The sequence below is a fragment of the Falco punctatus genome, assembly GCF_963210335.1.
Source record: "Falco punctatus genome assembly, chromosome: 13".
Classification (NCBI taxonomy): Eukaryota; Metazoa; Chordata; class Aves; order Falconiformes; family Falconidae; genus Falco; species Falco punctatus.
This window is the reverse complement of record NC_137593.1, coordinates 18,086,191-18,112,320: the sequence shown is the minus strand read 5'-3', so window position 1 is coordinate 18,112,320 and position 26,130 is coordinate 18,086,191. Positions and strand designations below refer to the sequence as shown.

At 35.7% G+C, this 26,130-nt stretch overlaps 1 protein-coding gene across 1 annotated transcript in view; it reads right to left on the bottom strand.

Annotated features, from left to right (window-relative positions):
- DNER (delta/notch like EGF repeat containing) overlaps positions 1-26,130 on the bottom strand; it is a 157,797-nt gene that overhangs the window by 68,292 nt on the left and 63,375 nt on the right. The window contains exons 3-5 of the mRNA XM_080409985.1: positions 17,703-17,797; positions 15,126-15,292; positions 1,005-1,150 (exon numbers count right to left, since the gene is read on the bottom strand). Coding sequence (XP_080266111.1) covers positions 1,005-1,150; positions 15,126-15,292; positions 17,703-17,797 — 408 coding nt within the window. The remainder of the gene's footprint in view (positions 1-1,004; positions 1,151-15,125; positions 15,293-17,702; positions 17,798-26,130) is intronic.

The window sequence follows — 26,130 nt, the reverse complement described above, 5'->3', positions numbered from 1 at the left end:
TTACAATTCAAAATGTCCTTTTTCTATCAAACATGCTTATTGAGAATTTAAATTAGAAAATGGTAGCAGATGAACTAACAGCGAATTCCCTAAATATGCCAGATTTTCTGTGCTCATAGCACGCTCACAGCTGTTAATATTTACTCAACAGTTACTATTGCTTTTATCTCCCAAATGAATATTAATAAAACCAAAGATTAACTGTGCATATTTGTGCTATAAATTACTTTTAATCCATGAAATAAAATCAACACTTATAGAAGGTAACAGAGAATACAGGATCTCATTCTCAGAAGGCCAGTAGGGTTTTGTAAAAGCAGTACACAGACTGCAAATTTGACATATTTGGTTCTTCTTTTCTCATGTTACTAGATGGCACAAAAAATTCACAGTGGCCAGTGGAACTGCTGTCACCATTGTAATCTCTCAATGTAGTATTATGTAAAAGAGAAAGTACAGGAAAACTTCCAAACATTACCAAACAATTCCATTACATTTCTTCTCATAATTATGCTCAGACATTTCCATTGCACTGATCAGTGATTTCTGAGTGAGCAATTATTGAGAGGTGGAGAGGTAAGTACTAGGTTAAATCAGACCTAAAACCCAAAGAAGGTTGAGGACTTAATGAACTGGAACACACTGGTCTGGAGACTGGGGATCCCAAGTGCCCACCACGTGCCTCTCATAAATATTATTGTAGAGTGGCAGTTAGATGCAGTACACATTACCTTATACCTGATTTGAATACTATTTTTTTTTATCGCCAGGGGAGTGTATGAATCTTTGCATCTCATATCAGTTATTTCCTTACTTCAAGCACTTGATTTTTAGGAATAGCAAATAAATATATTGTTGTTATTCAGCAACACCTGTGAGCTCTAGAAGCCTGTTACACAACAGCAAAGTATGCACACACTCAGAGGACCAAGCAGAATTTACTCAGTGTTTATATTATCATGGAATTTCCACAGCACATGAAGGTCTTGATAAGTTCACCTTACCTCATCTGGTTTGGTGATACATTTTCCTTTTCCCGAACACTGGAAGTTATCTGAATGGCTTCCCACAGGTAAGCAGGTACTGACTTTCACTATCACAGTCAAGCGTAGAGCCACAATGCACTTAGTAACCGAATCATTCAAAAAACCTTTAAAAAAACCAACAATATTCTTACTATATAAGAAAATACACTAATACATATTAATTCTCTACCCACTAGACAAACAAATAAAACTAAACTGAAAGAAACTGTCAACTAAGAACATCACTGCTCACATTTCATACATGCCAATCTAAATTTAATGCATGTAAATACAAACTAGAATATAGTTGGGAAACAAAGACTCATATTGACTAACAAAAGGAAAGCAGGCTGGAGAAACAGATCTACTTCCAGAGATCTAATATGCTATCATTTTTCAGGTCTTGAATATCCAAATGCTTTTGCCTGCTATCTTTTTGATAAATTAAAAATATATTTCCTTAAGTTTTTTTAATGGCAAGACAAAATAAAATTCAGCCGAGAAAAATGTTTAAATGGATGTCTAAAAGTTACTTCAGAGCTAAAAAGCACATAGATGATAAACTGCATTACATTGGTAACAGATGGACAAGCCCTTCTGACTATTTTTTCTGAAGTTTGCAAGAACGTACATGCACAGCTTGACAGCATTTCTTTGTATATTTGCAATGCAAGTATTATTGAATGTCTGATCTCATCACTCTATAAGGTATAGCTGAACAAAACATGAAAATGGGAACATATGATGAGGAAGAGGAAAATTCATGAATCTCTGGTTAGGACCTGTAATTGCATGGACTTAAAAAATGGTTGGAAACTATTAAAACACACGAGCGTAACAACATCCCTATCACCCATATTTCTAACAGATGTATCTGGAAAATAAAATAAAGGACAGCAGGAAAAGTAAAATGAGGCACATACACAGCCCATGACATATACAATTAAGTCAGCATTCATGTCAAAATACATATACTCTGCTCCTACACTACGCTTGTACCGCAACTGGATTGTTCCACCACAGTGATTAGACTCCTGGCTTACAGCCCTTCCATGTGTGGCAATCAGCTGTTTTGTTCTAGGAGCTTGTGGCAGAATAATTGTGCAGTGACATAAAAAGTGTGGGTTTGGTAGAGTGTATACACTGTATGCAGAATATATGCATTAAGAAAAAAACCAAAGATTCTTCCATAAATTGTCAAACTTAAATTTGACTTCACCATCTTTAATGTAGTTAGGTAGAATCCTAAGGGTCTAAGACTGTTTGTAGTACCAGTATGGAAAGTTACAGACACGGAATCATTGTAGGATAATACTTTTCTTTAGAAATTAATAGAAAGAGAATTTAAGTAAAAACTGATGCTTTTAAAAATCTAAATATCCTATGCAGGAAGTGTGACATTGAATTTTTTTTTCTAATATTTTCCACTTTAAATTCTAGAGTCCATTTACAGCCTAATCCTCAAAGGAACATCAAAGACACAGTCTAGCTTCTTTTTGTTATACACTGGACATAGCACAACATATAGTCAAGCAGAAAAAAAGTAGTACAAGAAAGTATTTGTAATGAACATTAATAAAACAAAGTTTCATGAAACACTTTGAACTTCAGGTGAATTCTCGTTCTAGAAGAGCTGCTAAATATTACTTACATTCTGAATATGAAAGTGTCAAGCATGACTAATTCTACAAATTCTGTAGAAAATCATATGGAAGTCTTCCATTCTTTGTTCTTATTTTTAGATTTCACTTTATAAAATGCTGCATCCTTTGAACAGTTAGTTGTCTATGCTAGAAACAATTATCCCTAAACCATATCTTCAAAGCAGGAAAATCTCATGTCCAATATATATAGTATTCATTGGCTTGAGTACAGCCTCTATAAGTCAGTTAACTATTCTACAAGATCAGATTAAAAAAAAAAAATAATACTTTGGGTATAGTTCCAAATGTGGAACGGTCTGGTTTTGCTAGTGAAGATTATTGTAATCTGCCGACCTCTTCAAAGCGAGCCAATTTATTCTGGCCTTAATACACACCCCATTTTTACCCATCTGTTCAAAGATGCAGCCAGAATTATTTCCTTTAACAATTGAATGCCATTGTCACTGGCAGTCATGCAATTATTTGTGAGCGCATGAAAGAATGTGATATTTAGAAAATGTCTTTGAGTTCACATTTGCTTGTCTAAAGCAGATTGTTACATATTCTTCAGGACAGTTCCCTAAAGGAATATTGAATCAACCTTCTTTGTACTTTGAATCTTGTTACTATTTTGGTATCAAAAGTCCTTAGGCAAACCACCGAAAAAAATAATTTTTCTCACTGGAATGCCACATATTTTCCTGTAATTTCCAATTACCTCATCTAATTTCCAAAGACTAGAAAGATAAAAACATGGCTATATATTTTCACTCTATAGAAGGTGAATACAACTTTCTGAGATCTTTAGGTTTTAGGGCTAGAAGAAGCTTGTCTAAATATGACTCCTTGCTTAAGTCAGGTCACAGCACTTCAATTAATTCCTTTCCAATTCCCATAACAACAACTGAACTAGAGTGAGTTTTAAGTTGTATTTTTAACTTCTGGGTAGGAGAATGATTTCACAAGCATGTTTACAGCTCGCTTCATCTAAGGGCTGGAGAAAAACATTACAGCTGTTTATATCAAAAGGTAATTCTGTTCAGTTTAACCTTGCTGGTTTTCTAAAGCTAGTTAAAACACAATGGCATCAGAGCAGCTGAAGAATTCAGGGCTGAGATATTTACAGTAATACTACGGAAACAGTTTTAAAGCCTAATAAATCATAACATGTAAGTAGTCATTCAGATTGCAGAGGAAACATTTTCCAGCTTTGTTTGATAGTCTGAGAAATACCTGCATGATTTCATTGGCAGTGTGCGTGGTAAAATACACTACAGCTCATTCCACCCTGGTAGCTTCACCTGCTTATGCCCTGGAGCACAAAGCACATATGCCCCTGTTCCTCTCACGTTAAGGAAGTTAAGAACAAAAAATAAGGAATAAAGTCAAAATAAAGGATGACAGGTATCATCATTGTGTCCAGGTGCTTTCAGCAAGATCATATCATGTTATTCAGACTACCCCTACTCAAACATTAATTTATTGTAGATTTTCAAGGCACCACAAACTGATTTGCTTCCTTCACAAGCCCCATTTCTGAACAACACCCTCCTCCTATGCCCAGCAGGCTGAGGTCAGAGCTGGCCCATTGGGGACTGCCAAAAGGAGGACTGGAGCTAACAGGCCACCAGCTCAAGAACATTATCCTATTGCATACTATGTTAACAGAAGGCATAAAGCTGAACTACAAATTGTAACTAACTCTTGGTATGCACCCAATGCTATTACGCACAAAATCACTCTTGCCTGTTGTAGTTGGCTCAAATGTATTTCTCTATATTCTACACGCATTCCAACATATATTCACCTACAGTTGAAACAACAGATTATTATTTTACAGCATAAATATGGTAATAGTTCCCTACATTAAAGTTCCAATTCACAAAAGTATAGGTCTTTGAGTGCACCTAAAGCTTTCCTGGGTAAGAAAGAATGACTGCCAAGGGCTTTGGACACTCACAATGAAGCATCAGTCCCCAAGTCTTCAACTTATTTTTAGCCTGCTTTCCCAAGGAAATGAGACAGCAGTGGGATGTCTATCAGTTTCCATCTGTTCTCTTTTTCTCTCCCAACACTTTCCCACACCAAAAGCTTTTGAGGTCAGTAGCCAACTTCAACATTTTGCAAAGCAGTGGAGTTCTCAAGACACGTAAGTGCCTACAGCTTCCCTGCCAGTATACAGACTCAGCACCAAGGGCATTAGTAAGCCAAAATGGGCAGGAAAACAAAAAAGGGCCCCAGAATAAGGTGATGTCATTTCTCCACCCTATCCCCAGTGTACAGTACAGTCACTTATTTATTATTTGGAAAATGAGACATATACAAATAGAAGAAAAACAGGTAGCACCAGGCCTTCAGGAGCAAAGCAGTGGTACTGGGTGTGCCTGCACCACATGTTCAGTTTATGTCATGTAGTAACCTAATGAAGCTATAATACTTCCAGACCTGATTTTAGCTTTCAGAAACAATACAGCTGTTATCAGAGCATATTCAACCATAGTTTATAACCCTTAGTACTCTAGTATAGAAGCTGCATGTCTGTTCATTCAACCACAGATAATGGAAATTATAGGATTAACCTAAAGTTTAAAATATCCAAAAGGAATTTTCTGTTGGACCACATCTCTCACATCACAGGAGAAAATGTTACTCGGCAAGCTGAACCAGAGCAGTCAATGTGCTCAAACTTTTCCTTTGTGGCCATTGAACTTCACAGACATAAGAAAGATCTGAAGAAAGGAAGCTAGGAAAAAAAGACGACTACATTTTTATTACAGAACTCACCAGAAAAAAAGACAAAGGAAGACTTGAATTCTAGTCCCTTTTCCTAAATTTTTTATGTCCAAATTTTATCCAAAGGTTATTTCAGGTCCACAACTCTTACACTATGGTATAGCTAATATGGTATAGCTAATATTAAAGACTATGAAGACCACCACAGGTGTCTATACTAATTGCCACCATGCTTAAGTGCCTTTTTGGATCTAAGCATAAAGTATGAATTTCATTTTAACTATAAAGCCAATTTCCTTCTCTTATGGCAATGCATATCACAGTCTCAAATAGTGGTTATTCATCTAGAAAATCTAAGAAAGCTCAATCCTTCCACTCATTCATGGAAATCACATTCAAGTCAATTTAGAAACCTAACAAATTAAAAAGCATAACAAGATGTTCTCATGATGCACCTGATTGTGAAAATATACGTGTTGAAATAGTGGAGGCATGATTTTGATTTACAAATAGACAATCATTTATCACATTTTCCATGAGACCTTAATGGTCAGGGTTATTAAGGCCTCTCAATACTCTCACAGGGCCCCGACACGAATAGTCTCCTACAGAATCTGAAAAAAATGAGTCAGGAATCCTTTCCTAGTTTGCCTTAGGATGACTATCATATACAAGCAGTAAACATGAAGTGAGAAACAGGTAGTCAACGACATGCACAGTCTTTGATGCAGTACTTCTGTGCCATCAGTACCATAGGATCCTTGTACAGAACATCTGAGATCATTCTCTAATGATACCACTAGGCAACATAGCATCTGGGGATACAAAAATACAGCTGCAATAATGAAACTGCGATTTTGCCCACAAATAGCACTATTTATAAGTGGTAGAACTCTCCCAAATTTTATACAGATCAGCATGCTTACTGTGCTTTGTCACAGAAGCCTTGGTCTGATACTCTTCTGGAAGTATATATAGATGTCAGTGAGAATCAGTTCAAGAACTGTTCCAGATACTTTAGCTTTCAAAAATGCACATGAAACAGCAATTTAAGGAATGTTTTGTTGTTGTTGATAAGTGACTGTAGAACTTCTCATTGCGTTTTTTCTTCTCCAAATTGATATCATAGTCACACTCAGTTTAAAAATAGGTATGCTTTCTTCCTTCACTGCCAACACTGAAAACTCATCCTAGGCTCTGAAAATCAAACATATACTTTCTTCTCAGACATAATCACCATTACAGTGACAAAGATAAATGTGCCGCTGGTCAAATTATATTCTCAGTAACATTACTGCAATTCTATCAGAGGCAGACTGACAGTGTTAGCATTACACAGGTGTAACAGAAAGCAAAACTTGGGTGCCAGAAAATTATTTCCCAAACTTTAGGAAGAAATACCACACAGCTTGACTTTCAAGCTGGAGCTCAGTTTTGCAGGACTGACAGCTAAAATATATTTGTGAAGTGAGCAAACCAGTTGGATACACTTAGCACAGAAAAATCCCCGAACACATTCCATTACTTTTCCTCTATAACAAATGGCATTTTCTGAATTTCACTGTTACTAAACAATTACCCAACTTAATAGCTTAACTGGACCAAAACCCATGGTAGGACTATGAAAGAGCTAACAAGAGTACACTTACACTTATGAAAACACTTGCATACAGAGATGTGACAGTAGCTGAGAGTGTGACCTTCTGTCATGGCTTCAAGGACTCTGGTTACTGTCCAAAATCATGGTGAAAGCCCAGCAAGGGTGACAAGACCAATCTTCTAATAGATTTCCTGTATCACAATTTCCCAATTATGTGCTCACTTATCAGCATCTCAACAATGCTGCCAAGCATTCTGGGCAGAAATGTAGACCACCAGAATCTCTGACACCAACTTACAGACTTATGAATGGCTACCCTACTTTTAAATAAACTGTACGGTATGTTGGACTACTAGCTGAAGATCTCAAAGCATTTTACAAATAGTGTTAAAATGTGCCTCATCTTTTCCTTGAAATTATGCATTAGTATCCTTATTTTACAGCTCAAGTTAAGCAGTCTGCCCAAAATCTCACAGTGCAAGCAACCATGTGATCAACCGGATATAAATTTCTTGACTATGAATTGGTCACAAAAGTCATATCTGAAAAAAGAGAAATCTTAAAAACGAATAAACAAACAAAGGTATTTTGCCAAGCATTACAAATTTGAGCAGATGAACCTCCAAAGATATAAAAAAAATAATTCCCACTGTTATTTGCTAGAAGTAGCAGTGAATAAAAATAAAAATTGAATAATTTACAGATCAATTAAAGATTACTTTAAAGAGTAAAATTATTTAGAAGCTAGCTTAAAACATAATACAATTTAATAAAAATAAACTGAAGTTTACATCTGCTTATATGTGAGATGATGTATATGTAACTTGTTCGTGAAGGGCAGGGCAGAATTATTTTTTTTTTCATATTTATAAAGATACCCTTTCTCATACAGCCTAACAGCATTCTTCAGAATGGTTTGGATTTCAGCTGAATGCTTAAATTTTTGCCTTATAAAGCCATCTTTTTTAAAAAAAAAATTCATTGAAATTAACACTTCATTGAACTTTTTACGCTGTTTGCACTTCTGCTGCTGCTATTGTTTATCAAAAGGCCATTTTCTGCAAGGTTAGCTCTTATGCCCAGAACCCCAGGGAAATGTTTACAGCTGAGCACAATACTCAATACTGCCTACAATAGGGCCCTTCCAGGCATACTGCGCACATAAAAATGAAAGCCCCATTAACTGGAGCAGTTGTCACCGAATTCCCCTACCAGCAAGGCTGACTTGGGCAGAAGTAACTAAATGGTCTCACACACACAGACACACTTTACTGCACCTCAGCCGAGCAGCAGAACTGCGTGAACACTCCAACTGCGGCATGTGCAAGGCAATGTGATTTAATTTAGTCCAGAGCGAAAGAGGGTTAAGTCAAATGACTGCACATACGCCACGGGCTAGGAGCACACAGATGCTCAGCTGACACATGTTAAAGCCAGAGTAACTTGATTACATGGCTTCCAGTGAGTTCAATCCACTGAGCATTTCCTATTATGAAATAAAATTGTCCTATTTCATTTTTGCTTATGTAAAAACAATTTGAACATGCAGCAAACTGCTTTCTTTAGATGGAAATACGTACGTGTTTCAAAAGACATGTAACAACACAAAACACACCATCCAAAAGACACAGTTACAACTTGCGTCCTAATTTAAAATTCGATAGACAGATAAAACCAGCTAGAAAATCAGACTGACTTGTTTCCAAATATCTCTCTAGATTATTTATTTTTAATACGGTATTTTGTACACTAAGTTTCATTTTGCCTATTCAATATACCTACAGTCATATTAGTGGTGACCACATGTTAACGTACCATGAGATGGTGCAAGAAGATTCATTAAAAACCCCAAAGAGCATATAACTGCTCAGGACAGAGATCTTAAAGAAAATACTTTGTTGCATTAGAAAGGCTGGACAGCATTTTGGATAGGAAAATATTATCCTTTCTGTGCATACACGTATATGGTTCATACACTTTTTAAAATGCAACAGATCTCTTGACTTGAGGAGCCAAGGATTAATTTTCCTTTTTAAGAAAATCTTCAAAAAGTTTTGCAGAATTCAAGCAAGCTGCCTTATAGGTGCTGGCATTTGAATACCATCAGTATTCCTCATCTCACAATGAAGATGCTATAGCATCCATTTTCAAGTGAGCATGTACAGCTACCAATTTTAAGGAAATACTTTTGAGATAGTTTGTATTTTAAACTAGTTAGTTAAATTGTATTGATCTAAAAGGCTTGCAGAAAACTAGATTACACACCTGGTCTACATCAGTTTGTCTTTGCTGTGACAAAAGCAAGCATTAAAATTTAAAGATTGTGCCAGAGGATTAATTTCCTATTCAGATAAAAATATTCATTCATATTAAATGTCAAACCTTCTACTTATCTGTAAGGTTTTAACTGAGAAATAGCAGTTTTGCTTATAAATTTCTTTTCCTTATCACCAGACAATAAACTAAAAGACTAATGCCATGAAAACTATTTAAGCTGCATCATGGAAGTACTAAATAAAGCACAAAGTCAAAAAGCAAGTAATTTCTACCTATTCACAAGCATTTTTAAACAACTATAGATACACAAACTTTTCTATTGTATTACTTATGGTGAAATGGAGGCAAAATACCAACACCCAACTGTCTGTTTTACTATTTTTCTGAAACAGCTCCCATTACTGCAGCTTCAGCAGTGGGCACACTAAGGTAGAAAAGCAATTTTTCCAACACTATCATGGAAGCTGATGAGAAGCAGGTTTTTTTGAGAGTTAAAATCCTAATAACCATGATAGAGACCCGAAAACATAATTGCGGGGGGTTTTATGTTGTTGGGAAAAAGAAGGAAATAGGTTGCATGCGCACAGCCAGCACTGCCTACTCCATGTTCTATGTTATGCTCAGAACAAACAGTTCTTAAAACTGAAATGATAATCATATAATATGCAATTTTATTACCCAATTTCCAAATTAATCCAACATAAATAGCTATGTTCTTTTTTGATTACGGCAGAATTGGCCCACTAAATATAATTTGTCAACTGTGTACCAGTATAACTCTACTAGTTTACCCAGTAGACTGGAGACTCTGAAATTACAACTGACTGTGAGTCTCACATCCACAGGTGTATCTACTGAGTCATGAAACACAGAATTGTTGCCTTAGTGAACAGGTATATTACTTTAGCACTAGGGTAAATTAAGACTTATTAAGAAACAGATTGTGTCTCGTCACTGTAAAACTTCTAAAATGTGAGTATTAAAAAATAGTAAGAAATATTGTAATGCTTTTATTATATGTTGGGTTTGGTTTTTTCACTATTTCAATAGCAGACTGTGTTTTCAGAATAAACGCTCCGGTTTTCAGAGTGTGATTGCATCTTTGGATAAAAAAGATGCATGCAACAATTCATAGAACATTTTCGAAAGTTGCCGTACAAGCTGAAAATGCCCTTCAAAGTCCTTCACAGCAAGGCTTTCTTTATATTTTCTAAGGAAAATATTAATGCATTATTTTCTCAAGAGAAAAGTTATTTAATCAGTTTAGCAAATCTTATGCACTTGCAACAAACTTGTATACAAAAAGATCTATATGTTCCTGTACATGTTCCCAAGTGCAGTATATTATTCCCTGAGAGAAATGCGCGATGTTGGGTGGATTAGATTCCCCCAAAACACATAACAAGTAGCACTTTCAACTCAACACAGAGCTCCTTCTCTGTAACCTATTAACATTCATGAGCACTTCTGTTTGAAAGGCTCATGCACAAACTGATGGTGCACCAGCATACTTTTCAGACTTGTAAAATGTATTTCATCTGATCTCAATTTTTCAAGATATATTGCAATGAAGAATAGGTGTGTGACTGTAACAGGGTAAAGTTTTACAGTTATTCATTTTCAAATATGCTAGTACCATTATCACTAGCATGAAGATATGAAGATCCGGAATTAAAATAAATGCTGATGAGACATTTTATAAATACGATGAATAGTTGATACATGAATCACTCACAACTTCAATGAACATCGGGACAAAGATTACAAAGCTATAGGTCTATTGAAGCAAAAGGCAGACTTTCCAGGAATTAATGTTTTACATGTTGATCCCTTAATTGCCATCTCTTACTATAAAAATATGATTAATTCTCTCCTCCACATCCCAACTATCTCTCTGGCAAATCTCAAGATCCACCTATAGCACTCCACATAATAGAAATTATAATATCCTGTATAGGTATTAAAAACATCTGGAAATGTCCTCCAAAAAAAAAAAAATTATTTAAGTCCTGAATTTGGGCACAAAACTTCCAAAAACCTCTTGGCATCAGATGAAGCATTTTTGTTGCAAACAGTGAGCACAGATCAACAGTTCACCTGGCCTGTACTACAGATCTGCCATCCAGTGGTTACCTTTGTCTAGTAGTAACTTGGCATTAAAAGCCACCAGCACCTTGGAATATGCTGTGTGCTTTATCTGACAGCTAACCCACCTAACCGACTGAGAGAAGCAGTACTTCCAGGGGCTTTCTCACTTCAAAACCTGAACCATATTGGTATTTTTCCCCCCATTGGCCAATAAGCCTAATTTATAATAAGCCATAATAAATTATTTTAGAAGACTGGCACATGTGTAGTATAAAATCTTAGAAACTCATTAAAAATACTCTAAGCAAAGCAGTCGTGGTAAGAATGCTTTACAGAAGGTAAAAGCCAGGCTCTAAGTCAGTACTCTTTCCCATCTATGGGGGCTTATTTTAATGGGGTAAATACTTTAACTTGACAACGTAAGCATACTGCCTAATCACAGCATCATAACTTTTCCTGCACTGCAAAAGGCTGCAGATGCAGCAGCCATTTTATAGATCACATTATAGAACACAGACTGCTCTTTTTCGTTTAGTTGTGTTCCTCTCTTCCCTCAAACCCTTCAGTCTCATGCAGTGCAGGTACTGTCTCTGGAGTAAACAGCACTATGATCAAGGTGTCTATTTTTAGATCTCAGTGACAGCATTCTTTCCAACCTCTAGACATTGTGCCCTGAATGACATGATCAGCAAATCAGCACATTACTGCTGACTTTTGAGTCTTTTCAGTCTTGTCTAAACAACTTTAAATTTGTGTTGCTGTGAGGCAACACAAACCAAATAATATTCCCCTAAATGTTTTATCTTTGACATAACCACCTTATTCAGAAAGATTTGCAAGATGTAATTAAAGTACCTTGCTGTGTATCAAAACTTGGGTCACTTGTCACTGTGTTACCTCCAAAGAAGATGTATATCAAAAGACAAAAAAAAACCACAAAACCCAAAACACTCAGATCTTCCCCATTTTTCTTTTAGAGCTCTATTAGAAAAATTTTTAAGGTAAAAAAAATAATATGCATTGTACAGAATTCACCAATTAAGAGAAGAATCCTTAAAATCTCATTTGAACAGAAGAGTAGGGGAAGAAGGAGGAAATTATGTAAAGTAAATATATTGACTGGCATAGTTCACAGCCTTACTGTGTGATTCTATGCTTACAGCATCCTATAGTATCTTGTGGCCTCGACATTGTTCTAGCTTAAATATCATCAATAAAAGCACATGCTACACGGTTGCTTTTTTTTGTATAAAATAATCCATTTTAATTTACTGTACCTTAGAATATTCATGTATATCAAGAAACATACGGAAAGTTGTAAGAAAAACCTTATTCACCTGATCTTATTGAAAATGAGAAACTTAAGTGAGGTGTGTCACGTTCACAGATTATTTCCATACATCTGGATCAAATCTGAAGTAAAGATTTAATTATTTTTTATACGGACTTCACCTGAATTATGGATTTCAGTTGAGTTCAGATAAAATTCAGCATTTTTCAGACCAAATGACTGAGTTCCTTTTTAAGTTTTACACACAAGATTTACAACTTATTGGACAAAAACTGATGATGAAAAGTAAGCAGAATATTTCCATACAATCGAAAAGAAAATTCAGAGGCTACTCCGTTTTCTCTTTCTTACAACAAATGTTGATAGGTCAGAAACACTTTTAAACTAACAAATTCATGTTTCAGTTTCCCTGTTCCTTTAGTACTTCACCCATTTTCTGCTCAAGTGTTTTAATAAAAGGAAATTATACTGGCAAAAGCTATAACTAAATTAAGGCCCTATAAAATAATTTACTCCAGAAAAAGGTTATTTGATTACTTGATTCTATCATAGTATAGAGTTGCAATGAGTCAGGACTAAAAGATATGCAGAGGGAATGTTTCATATTCATTTTCTATCAAAAGCAATACAGGTAATCCATCCATTTGCTAAAATAAATAGGATTTATAAAAATTCAAATGCACTATATCTGCACTCATCTTTACTAAGCACTCAGATGCTCCTATTCATGAATATATCACTATATTATTTGAGTCTCCCTCCTGCACCATGCGTATGCATTTATGATTCATGTTCTTTACATAAATCAAATTACACTACAACACCTGGAAAATTCTACAAAGACCTTCACTATCAGGAAATTAAGAAAGACCAAAGAAGTATCAGAAACCAGATGGAAGTAAAGTAAGAAGCCTCAGAAAACTTGTACTGCATGAAATAAGGAAGATCAGTAGTACATTTTCTATGAAATAAACCTTGGGTTATATTCATCAAGGAAAAGGTATATTTTCACCTTGTTGCCTAGCACACAATAAACAACTCAAAGTAAAAGTCCAAATGACAGAAAGACAGTCACAGAGAAACAAGTAGGACAAGACAAACTAGGAAAGAGTAAGACAATATTCATTTAAATAATCTAAATCAATAGCCTATGCTGTATGGCATGTACAGTCAAGTGGAGCCTTCACAGAGCAACTTAGACCCTCTATCTGGGAGCTTATGGACCGAGCTACGGCTTTAGGTACTGTCATGAGTGCATAAAAGTTTAAATTAGCCTGTCTTCAGCAAGTTTCTACTTACTTCTATCATACATTAACTATCACAAGTCAAATGCAAAAATTTATTCTTGAAGAAGACACATGAGGAGAGTTTTAACTTTGATAAATTAAACACAAAACTGGATTAAAAGAAAAAAACACTAATCCTAAGTATCTTGGAAGGAAGTAAATAATAAAGAAATATAAGGAAATGGAAATTAGAAGAAAATAAATATCACAAACAGAAACCACTACTGATGGTAATTAAATCATTATACTAACAACCTTCAAGCAATATCTTTGCTGAGTGACAGCTCAAAAGGGAGAGAACATGGCACCACTACTGCATTTGGGTTTTTTTTCTGTATTAGCTACAAACAGTATTGGCCCAATGTTTCTGCAACAGAATGCTTTTAATTTTACATTTATTAGCATGATAAGTTGTGAAATAACAATCTGTGGCAGCTTATACTTCATTATAAGATATACAGCATTTCAAGCAGATTACAATAAATGCTGTTACTACAACGACTTTGGTTTCATGTCATTGGTATAATAAACCATCTGCCCAGAAAGCTCAATATAATTAAGTCTATTGTGTCTATGCATAAATACTGCATTAAATCAGCATTATTTCCCATACACTTAAAAATAACGTATCAGCCTATTTTCATTACACTCCTTCCACAAAGATGCTTAACATTTAATTGCCTGATGAAAGATATAGTATATTTCTAAGGTTTCGTATTCACAGAGTCAAAACTAGAAAGAGGAAAAAGTAGTGCAGGTAAATACTGTTAGGAGATCAGATCTCCTATTGTATTTTAATATATTTTTTCAAGTTCACTGTGTACAGGCTTAAGCTTCTTTTCAAAGTATCCCATGATACAGTATCTGACAAAGAAACACCTCAAAGCAAAAGCTTTACAGCTGATTAAACCAGAACATATAAAATACCTTGCATCATCTAAAGGTATCAGGCAGAAAGCACCATCCAGATTTTAAAGTGAATGGTGTTACCTGCGTAAGAATTTAGTGTATCTCTTGTCTGCTTTGAATGAACAAATGGCTAAAACGTGGTCCCAATATCACACCCGGATCTTTCAGCAGCACTTCAGTTAAGGGAATTTACCTCTTTGTTTCTCTAAACTGTTAGGTAAACCATCAGCTGTCACCAAGAGGTGATAAACATAAACTTAGCATGTTACTCACCAATAAAATAGTTGTTGCCTAGTGCAAGCATTTCTTCAGAAAGAACAAGTCCACCCAGTGCCTGGAGAAGGGTGACACTTCTGCCATCAATAAGTGAACACTGTTTAAATCCAGTGGTTGTGACCTTCCATAACAGGATAAGAGAAGCAGTAGCATCTTGCCTTATTCTAAGAATAAAAAACAGTAAGAATATTTACACTGAGGGAAATTGGTATTATTAAGTACATCACTGCAGAGCAAAAGCTTATCAACAAAGAAGGGAAACTTAAACGTAGCAAGTATGGAATCAAGAAAAGGCCTGAAGGGTTTTAGCATGTGTACAAAAATAAAAAATGTTTTAATTGTAAAATTTGCATAATAGTGTATGATCAAATCTGCTATTACATACAGAGTCTCCATTTCTAATATGTGAAGGAGACTATCTTAGTGCCCAAGAAGAGTTTTACCTAAACGTTATATAATAATAAAGCATCCTTATTCAATCTTTGTGTTTATTCCTTTTTGAATAGTACTTTCAGTCTACATCTACAATGCCATCATTTTCTGCAGCTGAAGTACATCCAGCCCTCTTGTTTACTGAAGAACATTCAATGTTCGTTCAATACATGGAGACGGATCCTGGTAGGAATCCTCATTTGTTTGACATACCAGATCGAAGGTTCAGAGCAGTTTATTCTTGTAAATCAAATGAGTCATGTAATGTTCCCAAGGTCACTGAGTCCACGGTGCCTTCCTGAATATTGACAGACTGGATAAAGTAATATCTACGATGACATATATACTGTCAGCTCCACTAGGGAGCACTATCTCTATGGCAGTGTTTCTTTCCTCCCAGGATACTTTCTTCCCTACTCACCTCCACAAAGGAAAAAGAAAAGCCTGTCATGTTTCTGGCAAGTTCCCAAATATCTGCATTAATTTCCTCTGAAGGAATCCCAAATGAATCTGAACAATCCTCCAAAAATTCAAACGCAACTGCTGAAAACTGATAATTCTCTCCTGCTGAAAACAGGCCTTCAAATACCCAGAGATGAAGTTCTGATCCACGATTTCCTGTACTGAAATCATTTCAATCCTCCTAAGGATTGTTTAGTTTCTCCCTTGCCACTTATTCAAGTTTAAAACAAGAAATGCACATTTTCTAATCATGTTTAATAAAAGTTGAAAAAATGTTGCAACTAGACACCATAAGAAGCAAATTTTTGACAGTATTTTGGGTCTTCTTTGCAAACAACTTCCATTGCTACCCCCAAAGCTGACCTTCTCACTTTTAGAACAGGAAAGCAACTAGTTTCACAGTTTAGGTCACACCTGACAATCAAAATAAAATAAAATTATTAACCAAAAATATTTTCCTTTCATAGATAGTCATTGAACCAGGGTTGTTACTTGGTCCTTCAGCACAGGAAATATAAAGATAGATATTGACCTGCATTAATCTACCCAGATATAAAACACCCCTAAAGGTATATAGTGTAAAAAGTGACCAAAAGTAACCGTGTACTCTGCAACGCCCTTTAAAATGGGGTCCCTCCATCAAGGGTGTTAAATACAGCTGCGGAATCCACAGATGCCAGTTTACTCCTGATTTCAGGAAAAGACACTTGTTTGCTTACAGGTTCCAGCCAGCCAGAGCATCCACACTCACAGATCTGGTCCTGACTTAGGCTTAATGCTCATGAATGAGCAGGATTCAAAGTCCCGTGGGAAGAGTAGGACAGCTCCCACATTTAACAGTTACTGCTCCAAACTGTCTGCAGCTTGTCTGGTTGCATCAGTTTGGGTTTTTTTCCTGTGAGCATGGCCTTTTTTAACTGAAAGCTGGGATTCTGAAAGATAAGATGACAGTATGAGAAAAGTAGGCTATTTTGGGTAAATCTAAGTCTAAAACCGCAGTAAAGCTGTGAGCCAGAGAACTACGTTGGCAGATTTTTATTTGAAATGAAATTTGCAATAAGCAAATGCCTCATCCCAGCTGACAGAATCAGATCTTTCCAGGAAGTCAAGTTCTGTTAATTAAATGTAAAAAAACAAGTATTTGATTGAAAAGGCATGAGTTTGAAAAGTGAACAACACAGAATAAATGCAGATTTTTGAGATGGTTTGTAGGACATACACAAAGACTTCACAGCTAATGATGACACTCAAAGCAGTAATCCAGAAACCAAATACAAATCACAAAATACCTGCGTTTATATAGGCAACAATAACACTTTCTATCAGCAAGTGCATCTTGAGATTAAAGGAGGAAAAAATGTTCACTGCATGAAGGAGAAAGGAAATGTCATCTCTTCTCCAGACTGACATCTTCAACATGTCTGCCCTAATTTCTAATGCATTCTGATAGCCTAGAGACAGTTTACATGCCTACATCTTCTAAAACATTAAATATGTGGGAAAAATTATACCAAAGAGCTGTCATGGCACTGCCAAATGCCTAAAGTCTGTCTGAAGTTCCTTCATATGCTTTTAGCCATTTGACAAATCTGCCTATCTGAAAAACTGTTGTCTATAATATCTCGGCAAATTAAAATAAAAGCCTTTTTATATTTCATCACATACGACAAATATTCTTACTTTATTGATGTATTCTGTGGAACTTCAAAGGAGATAAGACGACCTCCAGCAGAGGTATTGGAACTGGCATTTCCACAAGCCACATCTGGGATTATCTGAAAATAAAAATAGTTTTAACTCTAAACCAGAAAATCTGACCAAAGAAAACATAACAGATTTTTTAAAAAAATAACACTAGCAGTCCAGCAATCAACTTTTAAGAATCATCATAATGGACCAAAACATTTATGCTATCGACAAATGTTCTAAAAATTCACATAACCATTCTTTTAGGTTTTTGTTAAAACAAAAACTTCCTGCACCTAAGTGCAAACTTCTAAAGGCATCTTCCTAATAAAGTGATTTTATTTAGAAAACTATCAATAGCTTCTGGTCTTTTAAAATAATATATAAAGTTTTAACATTTGCCACATCAAAGAAACATTGCATCATTAATTTAGGTGATCTTGGAGGATTTATAATAGCAAATAGTGGTATTGTCTTTCTACTTTATGGAAATATTTTTTTTCCAAACACAGATTACTTTAAAAAAATACTCCCTCACTTGCCCATTACTATTCTTTCCAAATAAAAGTTGCTTGGACAAACAGTACTTTCAGATGGAAAAAAATACTATAAGCACAGTTGAGAGTAAAAGGATGTTATTTGCCAAATCTGTGATGCCTAGTAGGCATAGAAATCAGTTACTGTATTTACTAGATCAAGACACCATACAGGATGCCCTACAACACAGAGGAATCACAGACAGACTCCTTAATTATTCACGTCTTATAGAACAGTAATTTCATAAAGGCAGTTTGAAAACCATTGGTGTTTCCAATGATACCTTTATTTCAAATAAGTAATATTTTATGTGGCATAACAGTCTTTCTATCACCTAAATTAACTTCATCAGTAGCTTTAATTAAGTAGTTCTCAGGTATCTTCATCAGTTTGCCTATGAAATATCACACTGTAAAAAAAAAATATCAGTCAGTTTCATCTTCAAATTGCTAGGCAGATTTTGCAATGTTATTTTTTCAGTCATCTAGAATAAGTGTGCAACCTTTTTAGGTCAAACTTACTGGCAAAGGGAAAATGCAACCTGACACACTTCCATGAATTCCATCCATCAAAATAAAAGTCAGAATCTAATTTGTAAATTTAAACAAAATTCAAATTCATATTTTAAACATTACTATGAAACACCAGTGAAAACATGAACAGAAGTCCAGAATATGACACAAGTGATAATTTTTAGGAGACTCAGAATTGGTTTTGACTTCAGGCAAGACAAATACTCAGTAATCACATTTCCCAAAAATTTCTAGATTATTCAATTAATTGTTGACTTTTCCGGCACATATAATATGAATACATGTAGTTTATGAAAATGAAGTGAGATGTGATTTTATTGTGTTCATTCAAATATATTTTGAAGAAAGATAATATATCCATTACAATTTCTCAATTTTGGAAGTCAAAATTATAGAGCTAACATTCAAAGCACAAGGAACTCAAAATTCATTTGGCTAACACCCTATCTTTGCCAACATTTAAACTTTCATTTTCTTTGAGACTCTATATGCCTGCTGGAATGGGACAGGGGGAAGAAATCAACATCTCTGTGCTCACACAGTCTTATACTACATCTAAAACCACACTTGCTTTTAAAGTATTTCTATAGTTTTTCAATTTCATGCATCTATTACCTTGGAACACAAGGAGAAAAAATGTAATTTAAGCATTTCATTTACTTATTATTCAATATTAGAAGTTTGTAAACTAAAGGGTATTGATCTCTTTGAAACTAGGATAAAAATATGACAAAAAATTAAAGCAGCAAGAGCTGAACAAGGTGGCAGTATAACAAGAGCTGAGAATTAACCTTGTGAAAATGGAAAAAAACAAACCAAAAAGACTTTGGTTTGCAAACACATCAGAATTAAGGATTATTCAGCATGATAAGAGCATGTAGGAAATATTTTAATGGTACTCAGAAGAGCAAGAGGCAAAATGCAGGTTTTTCACTCTTCTATTAAAGACATCTGTAATGTTTGATGTCTTCTCTTTATCTAGGAACTCCATTTGTAATTGTCCCTGACTTCATGCTCTAAGAATCTGATGAAATAATCATCTAAACCAGCAGCACGCTAAAAATGAGATTTTAGAACAGCTGAAACATATATGGTTTTTTGTTTGTTACATTAAAAAAAAATTGTACTTGGTTCAGACAAAAAAACACAGGAAGAAGCAGCAGCTCTCATAAGGAACAAAAAATGGTTCCAGCAGTATCCTATTTCAGGCGGATATTATGGGGACAAAAATGACAGCTTTGACACCTGAATTAGGAAAGAAATTACACAGGTTTTCCACAGCTGTAAGAAATCTGTTTAAAGATTTCTAAGTATGTCTCTTTCCTATCTTAACAGCTCTCTGCAAAACTGAAAGATTGAAGAATGAGGGCAAAGACCACCAATACATTACAATAAGAAAGGACACTCAGAAGATGAAAACAATCTGTAAGTCTGATAAAAAAACACACTGCTAGAACTGGTGGGAGATATTTTAAACAGAACTCACTGGAAAATATACTTAAATGATTTCCAGAAGGTAAAATAAAAGCATTCTTATCCCAATTCCTCTTAAAAATTTAAAAAGAGAGACAGCTAAAGTAAAAAATACAAACAGACCACCTAAAGTCATTTAAAGACAATCTTAAAAAAAACATTACATATAACTGCAAGATATGAAACTCTTCCAAAATTCCCTTGAAGCATTCAGTAGTAAGAACCTTTAAGCCAGCCAGGAAGTTCCTGGGGGAACAGACTTAGACATACAACACAAATGATGCAGCTACTTTAAAAAATCATCACCAAAAAAATCCAAAATCTTCACACACCTGGCCAGAGCCAAAAGCACATTTAGGATTTGCTTACAGAGATAAGCTTCCACATTAGCACAGAATATATTGAAGAGCTGCTCTTCAACATATTACTTAAGAGTTTAAAATGCTTAAATATCAAATTGTTAATAGGAAACAGAGAATTCCTCTTTACATACATGTTCCATAAGGTCACATCTAAATCATGTTCTTGTTTTTTAAAAGAGAACATAACATATAAAAACTACATTTCTGCTTCAAATGCTTATAACAGTTTTAACTTTCCAAGTCTTTACATGGGTGAAAAAGCAGCATCATTTCAGAAAGCAGGGCATAACAGTAGGATACATGAGATTGCAAAGGAAATCGGGTGTGATACCTAAGAACAGAGCAACTGACCTTCCATATTACACTTTTCTGAAAAAATTAAGTGGTGTGAACAATACAGATACTCTTCTGCCTTACTCACTAACCACAATAAGGATAGACACACTTAATTCAACAAGTGCTGAGATACATACATAAATCCCAAGGCAATATTTTCACATGAGTGCCTTTATTACTTCGACAAATTAAATGTACTAGCCTTTAATTCACTGAGGCTAAGAGAAGTAACATACTAAGTCTATATTTATGCTGGGTGACACATATGCAGCCTCTCACTACTGAAAGTATTTGTTGTATATGAAATTTCATAGTTTGTTTCTTGGAAAACTGGCCAGACATTTGCAGTTCTACAAGGCCTTACCAACATGGGCAGACCAATCCTGAACAGTGCCAAACACAGGCATTCTGTTACCATGACACAGGTTTCCATTTCTTTTGTGTCTCACCCCCCTGAGTTTAAAGAATTGCAGAAGGCTTTTACTTCTTGCAAATCATGCCACACTTGCTTCAGACCTAAAAGTGGTCTGGAAGTGGAATGGAATGACCAAACTCACATTAGGCTTAGCTATTCCTCACTACCCTATCAACAAGATATTAATGAATATCTCTGAAAACTAACAGATACTTCCAAACACTCAAAGAGGCTGCCCAGGTATCTTTTAGACTCTCCATCCCTGAAGAGTATTTAAGACTCAACTGAACACAGTGCTAAGCAACCCGCTCTAGCTGACCCTGCTTTGAGCAAGGGGCTTGGACTAGACAATCTCCAGGGATCCCTTCCAACCTTACCTACATCGTGATTCTATGAGTAAACATTCACCCTCGAGCCAGTTGCCTACCAACTCTTTCCTGTGAATTGCTGTTTTAAGTTCAGTGACCTCACGGCTTTCGCAGAACCCCCACTCCAACATGCACTGAGTGCTTCATTTTGAAAATGACCCCAAAGGTTACACAACTAAGTACATGCACATGCGTGAGCACACTCATGCGCACACAAACACCTAGATATTTTTAATTGACACTTTCCTCCTGTGCTAGCTGTAAAGGTTCTCTTTGGTTGATCTCTTGTCTTTCCATCTCAAAAAACTGTTCTCCTGTTTTTACCTCCCAATGGGGCAACACAAAAATCAGTGCAGTCTTGCAGCCAAAGCAAAGTGGGGCAAATTAGTCTGGAATTAAACAGAGTACACAAATGTACACATTGTTTCCACACATCACTCTTGAATACAAACTCATCTTACTAAAAAGATCAGTGCTTAAATAAAAAACGCTATGCTTTGAAACTTAAACATGTTTGAAAAGACATTATATTAATGTAAAAAGTATGAAGATTAATTCTTTGAGAAAAACAAGGCTATGTTCTGGGGTGGTTTCCCATGAAAACTGACGTGGTCATTAAGAAATATAACCTTTCATTTCTGCAGTAGGACAGAAACTGTCACAATAAATGCACATAAATTCTCACAAGAAGAATGCTCTTGCAAACGCTAACTCTCATATCTTGTAAGGAACTATAAACTTTCAACTCAATAAAACAAGTTTAATAATGTGCATGTTTTGCCTTTTCTGAACATATAACTACTTTTCCATCAGGATAAGGCCTGCAGTATTTCTTCTTTTCCAACCCTCTACAGGTGGCAAGAGGTATCTATTATTTTCTGAGAAATATAACATGATTGTCAGCCTTCCTTATGCAAGGGAAATATAATATATGAAAGAAGTAGGTTAGATCCTGACTATAAGATCTTGAACAGGTGCCTGCAAAGAAATTAAAAAGGAAACAGACAAGTAGGAAAATATTAGGCAACATAATAGAACCATAAGAGGAGGATCAATTGCCATCTTCTTGTAGTCAAGGTGCCAAGCAATAAACCAGAATCATTACTGGTACAGAAATCCTATTCAGACAGAATAAAATTAAAAAAGAAAGAAAAGCAATTCCCTTGCCCTGTAGCATGGAAAAACTACTGCTTCTGAAAATCTAGTGTCACATAGCTTAACCTCCATGAGTGTATTTGTTTCTACCCTCCAGAGTTTCATATGGGACAATGCTTGAAAGAAAATAAAGGCTTTCTTCTAATATACATCACCAGTGGGAGAGAAAAGCAAAACTGTATACAGTAAGAGCAGTACCTCTCTGAGGAACCCCAAGGGAAGACTGACAGACTGCATCCAAAAACAGTATCAAATGGAGAAGGCTTGCCAGATATTGTAGGACTGGAATGTGATGTGAAGAAGGCTGCATATCCACCCAGCAAATTCTGTCGCTGAGAGTTTGTGTTTCTTTGCTCGTCTGAGCAAAAGGCACTTTGTAGAGCCAGCAGTCACACTGTCAAGAGGATCCAGTGCATTTTAATGCATGACAATCCTCTAGATAACACTATTCAAATTTTGTATAACAATGGGAATATTACACCAAGAGGCAGATGCTTCAGCAGGCACGGTAGGTTATCTTACACAGAAACACTTTCTCAGATAGATTACCTAGGTAATCATATTAGCCAGGTCCCTTCTTGTCTCAAGCTGGCCACCAAAATCAATGTCAACTTCATAAAATCTGACAATCAATCTGTACTGGTTTTGGCTGGATAGAGTTAATTTTCTTCACAGTAGCTTGCGAGGTGCTATGTTTTGGATTTGTGATGAAAATAATGTTGATAACAGGGACATTTCAGTTATTGCTGAACAACACTTACACAGCATCAAGGCCTTTTCTGCTTCTTAGACTGCCCTGCCAGCAAGTAGGCTGGGGGCGTACGAGAATTTTGGGGGGACACAGTGGGACAGGTGACCCCAACTGACCAAAGTGACATCCCATACCATATGATGTCATTCTGAGCAATAAAACTAGGGTGCAGGAGCTGGAAGTTGGCCAGGAATGCTGTTGCTCAGTGACTTGACTGGGCATCGCTCAGGTGGCAGTGAGTAATTGGGCGGGTTTTGCATCATTTGGTTTTCTTGGGGTTTTTCTTTGTCAATTCCTTTTCCTCCCTTTTATTTTTTTTTTTAAATTAATTTTATAATTTTTAATTATTAAACCGTCTTTACCTCAACCCACAAGTTTTCACACTTTTGCCTCCCAATTCTCTCCCCATCCCACTGGGTGGGTGAGCGAGCAGGCAGCTGCATGGGGTTTAGCTGCCTACTCCCTGGTTAAACCATGGTTAAACCATAACATATTCATTCAATAAATACTAGTTCCCTGAAAAAATAATGGTCATTCCTTATTCCAGGGTGTATGGAGCTGTTGTGAATAATAAAGGTAAACACTGTGGAAACAAGCTCATTGCCAAAAATTCCACATAGTCAAATCTTTACATTCAAGTGTATGAGCTCAGGTCACCAGAGAGTAAGCTAGGACGTAAAGTTCTGTGGAAGTCTGTCAAGTCAGCCATAGATACTTCTACATCAAAACACTGAAAGGCAGTAAACACACCAGGAGGGGTGGGGGTTTTATGCTCAGACCCTTAAAGGCATCAAGACAGTATGATTCCTGAAGGAACAGTTAAGGATCCAGATACATTTTAAAGACAGCACTGGATAACCAAAAGTCCTGAGCCCACCCACGAGTATAGACTGAGATGAGCAAGGCTTCGGTATCTTGACATAACTGCACTCACTAGAATTTTCTACAGGGTATTTCTGTCTTTAAAGGGGATATGAGATTTTGGTTTTAGGAAAGCTAGTATTTATGACTAACCATTAAACACCTTTTAGCAATAGAACATACAGGTTTGTGTGAACTTCACATAAGTTTTGTTTGAGCATATCAAGCATTTAGAGATTTTTATGTGTGTGTTTTGAAAATAAATATAGTAACTGCTTACACTCTTGCTGTGCCTATCAGAATGGCATTTGTACAGAAGGTTCCATATGCAAATATTTTAGGAGATATTTGGCAAAGTTACGGATTTCTCCTAGAAAAAAGTTAAGATTATTCTAGTAAATCTATGTTTCCTTCAGTCTCTTTATTTGTTTGTATGATATCTTTCTCTAAGAGCAAATGAAAAATAATAGAGGCTTCCAAAATAAATCTTATACACAAGTATAAAAAGACTGTCCTAAGTCAGACTAAAATTATACATATTCCAGTACCTGAACTCCACAGCAGCCAAAAGGGGGAAAACCAAGAAAATAGGACAAGAAAAGGGTAAACATATTTCCTCCAGCCTCCACTAATTTCCATGTCAAAGATTTCTCTAAGCTGTTATTTCTAAGGATGGAATTTCTATGTATATAGCAACTTCAAATGGATCTCTCCTCCATGATTTTGTTCAGCCTCCTTCTGCACCCATAGCATACTTTGGCAAAAAATGCACAAACATTTAGCAACACATAAAGCAGTCAAAGATTCAAAGGTCTCTGTTTCAAGCAGAATTATTCCTTAAACATATTCTATTGCTGCAGAGCAGAAGCACTCTCAGGATTTTCCACCTGAAACAGCCATACTTCTTTTAAAAGCTTATAATTTACTGACTAAGAACACACGTAAAACAAATGCTGTCCCCATTGCAAGGGAAATTACAAGTTTATTGTAGCCTCTAATCACTAGTTCCAAAAGCTTGAATCTGAGCAGTAGTATTGCAGTATAAATAAAAGGTTAGACTAGGACTCACGTGCTTAGCATTCTAATTCCTGGCTGCGCACCTGGCAAATCACTTTACTGCTCTGTGCTTCAGTGTCTCCATCTGTAAAATGTGAATAACACTGCTGATTTCCTTTGAAAAAAAAATTGAGAGCTATTAAGGAAAAGTAATATATAAGAGTATGGTACTGCTATTCTTACAGTTTATTTTGTATACAGAAACCTTTTTTGGATCTGTTAGTTGAGTAGGATTAATGAGATGGTTTCTTTCTTCTTCTATTATTGGCTAATATATATTTTTTCTATGCCATAACACAAAAGATTGTTGAACTGGGGAAATGTGCACTACTAGTTGTATCTTGCTTGCCAGCGGAACAAGTTAGTTGCCCAAAAAAGGAAAAAAGTTCTCTTCCAACAGCTAAACACAAAGAAAATTTTTCACTCAATGGTCTGTGGTAGCAGCCCTTAATCTGTGTATCAGGAAAAGACTAACTTCTTAGAGCAAGAGATCTCTAAAAAATGAAACTGTATCCAAAGATATCTGTATGTTGGGTAATGGTGCAGACATTGTCGAGAAGGTTCAGTCAAGCAAA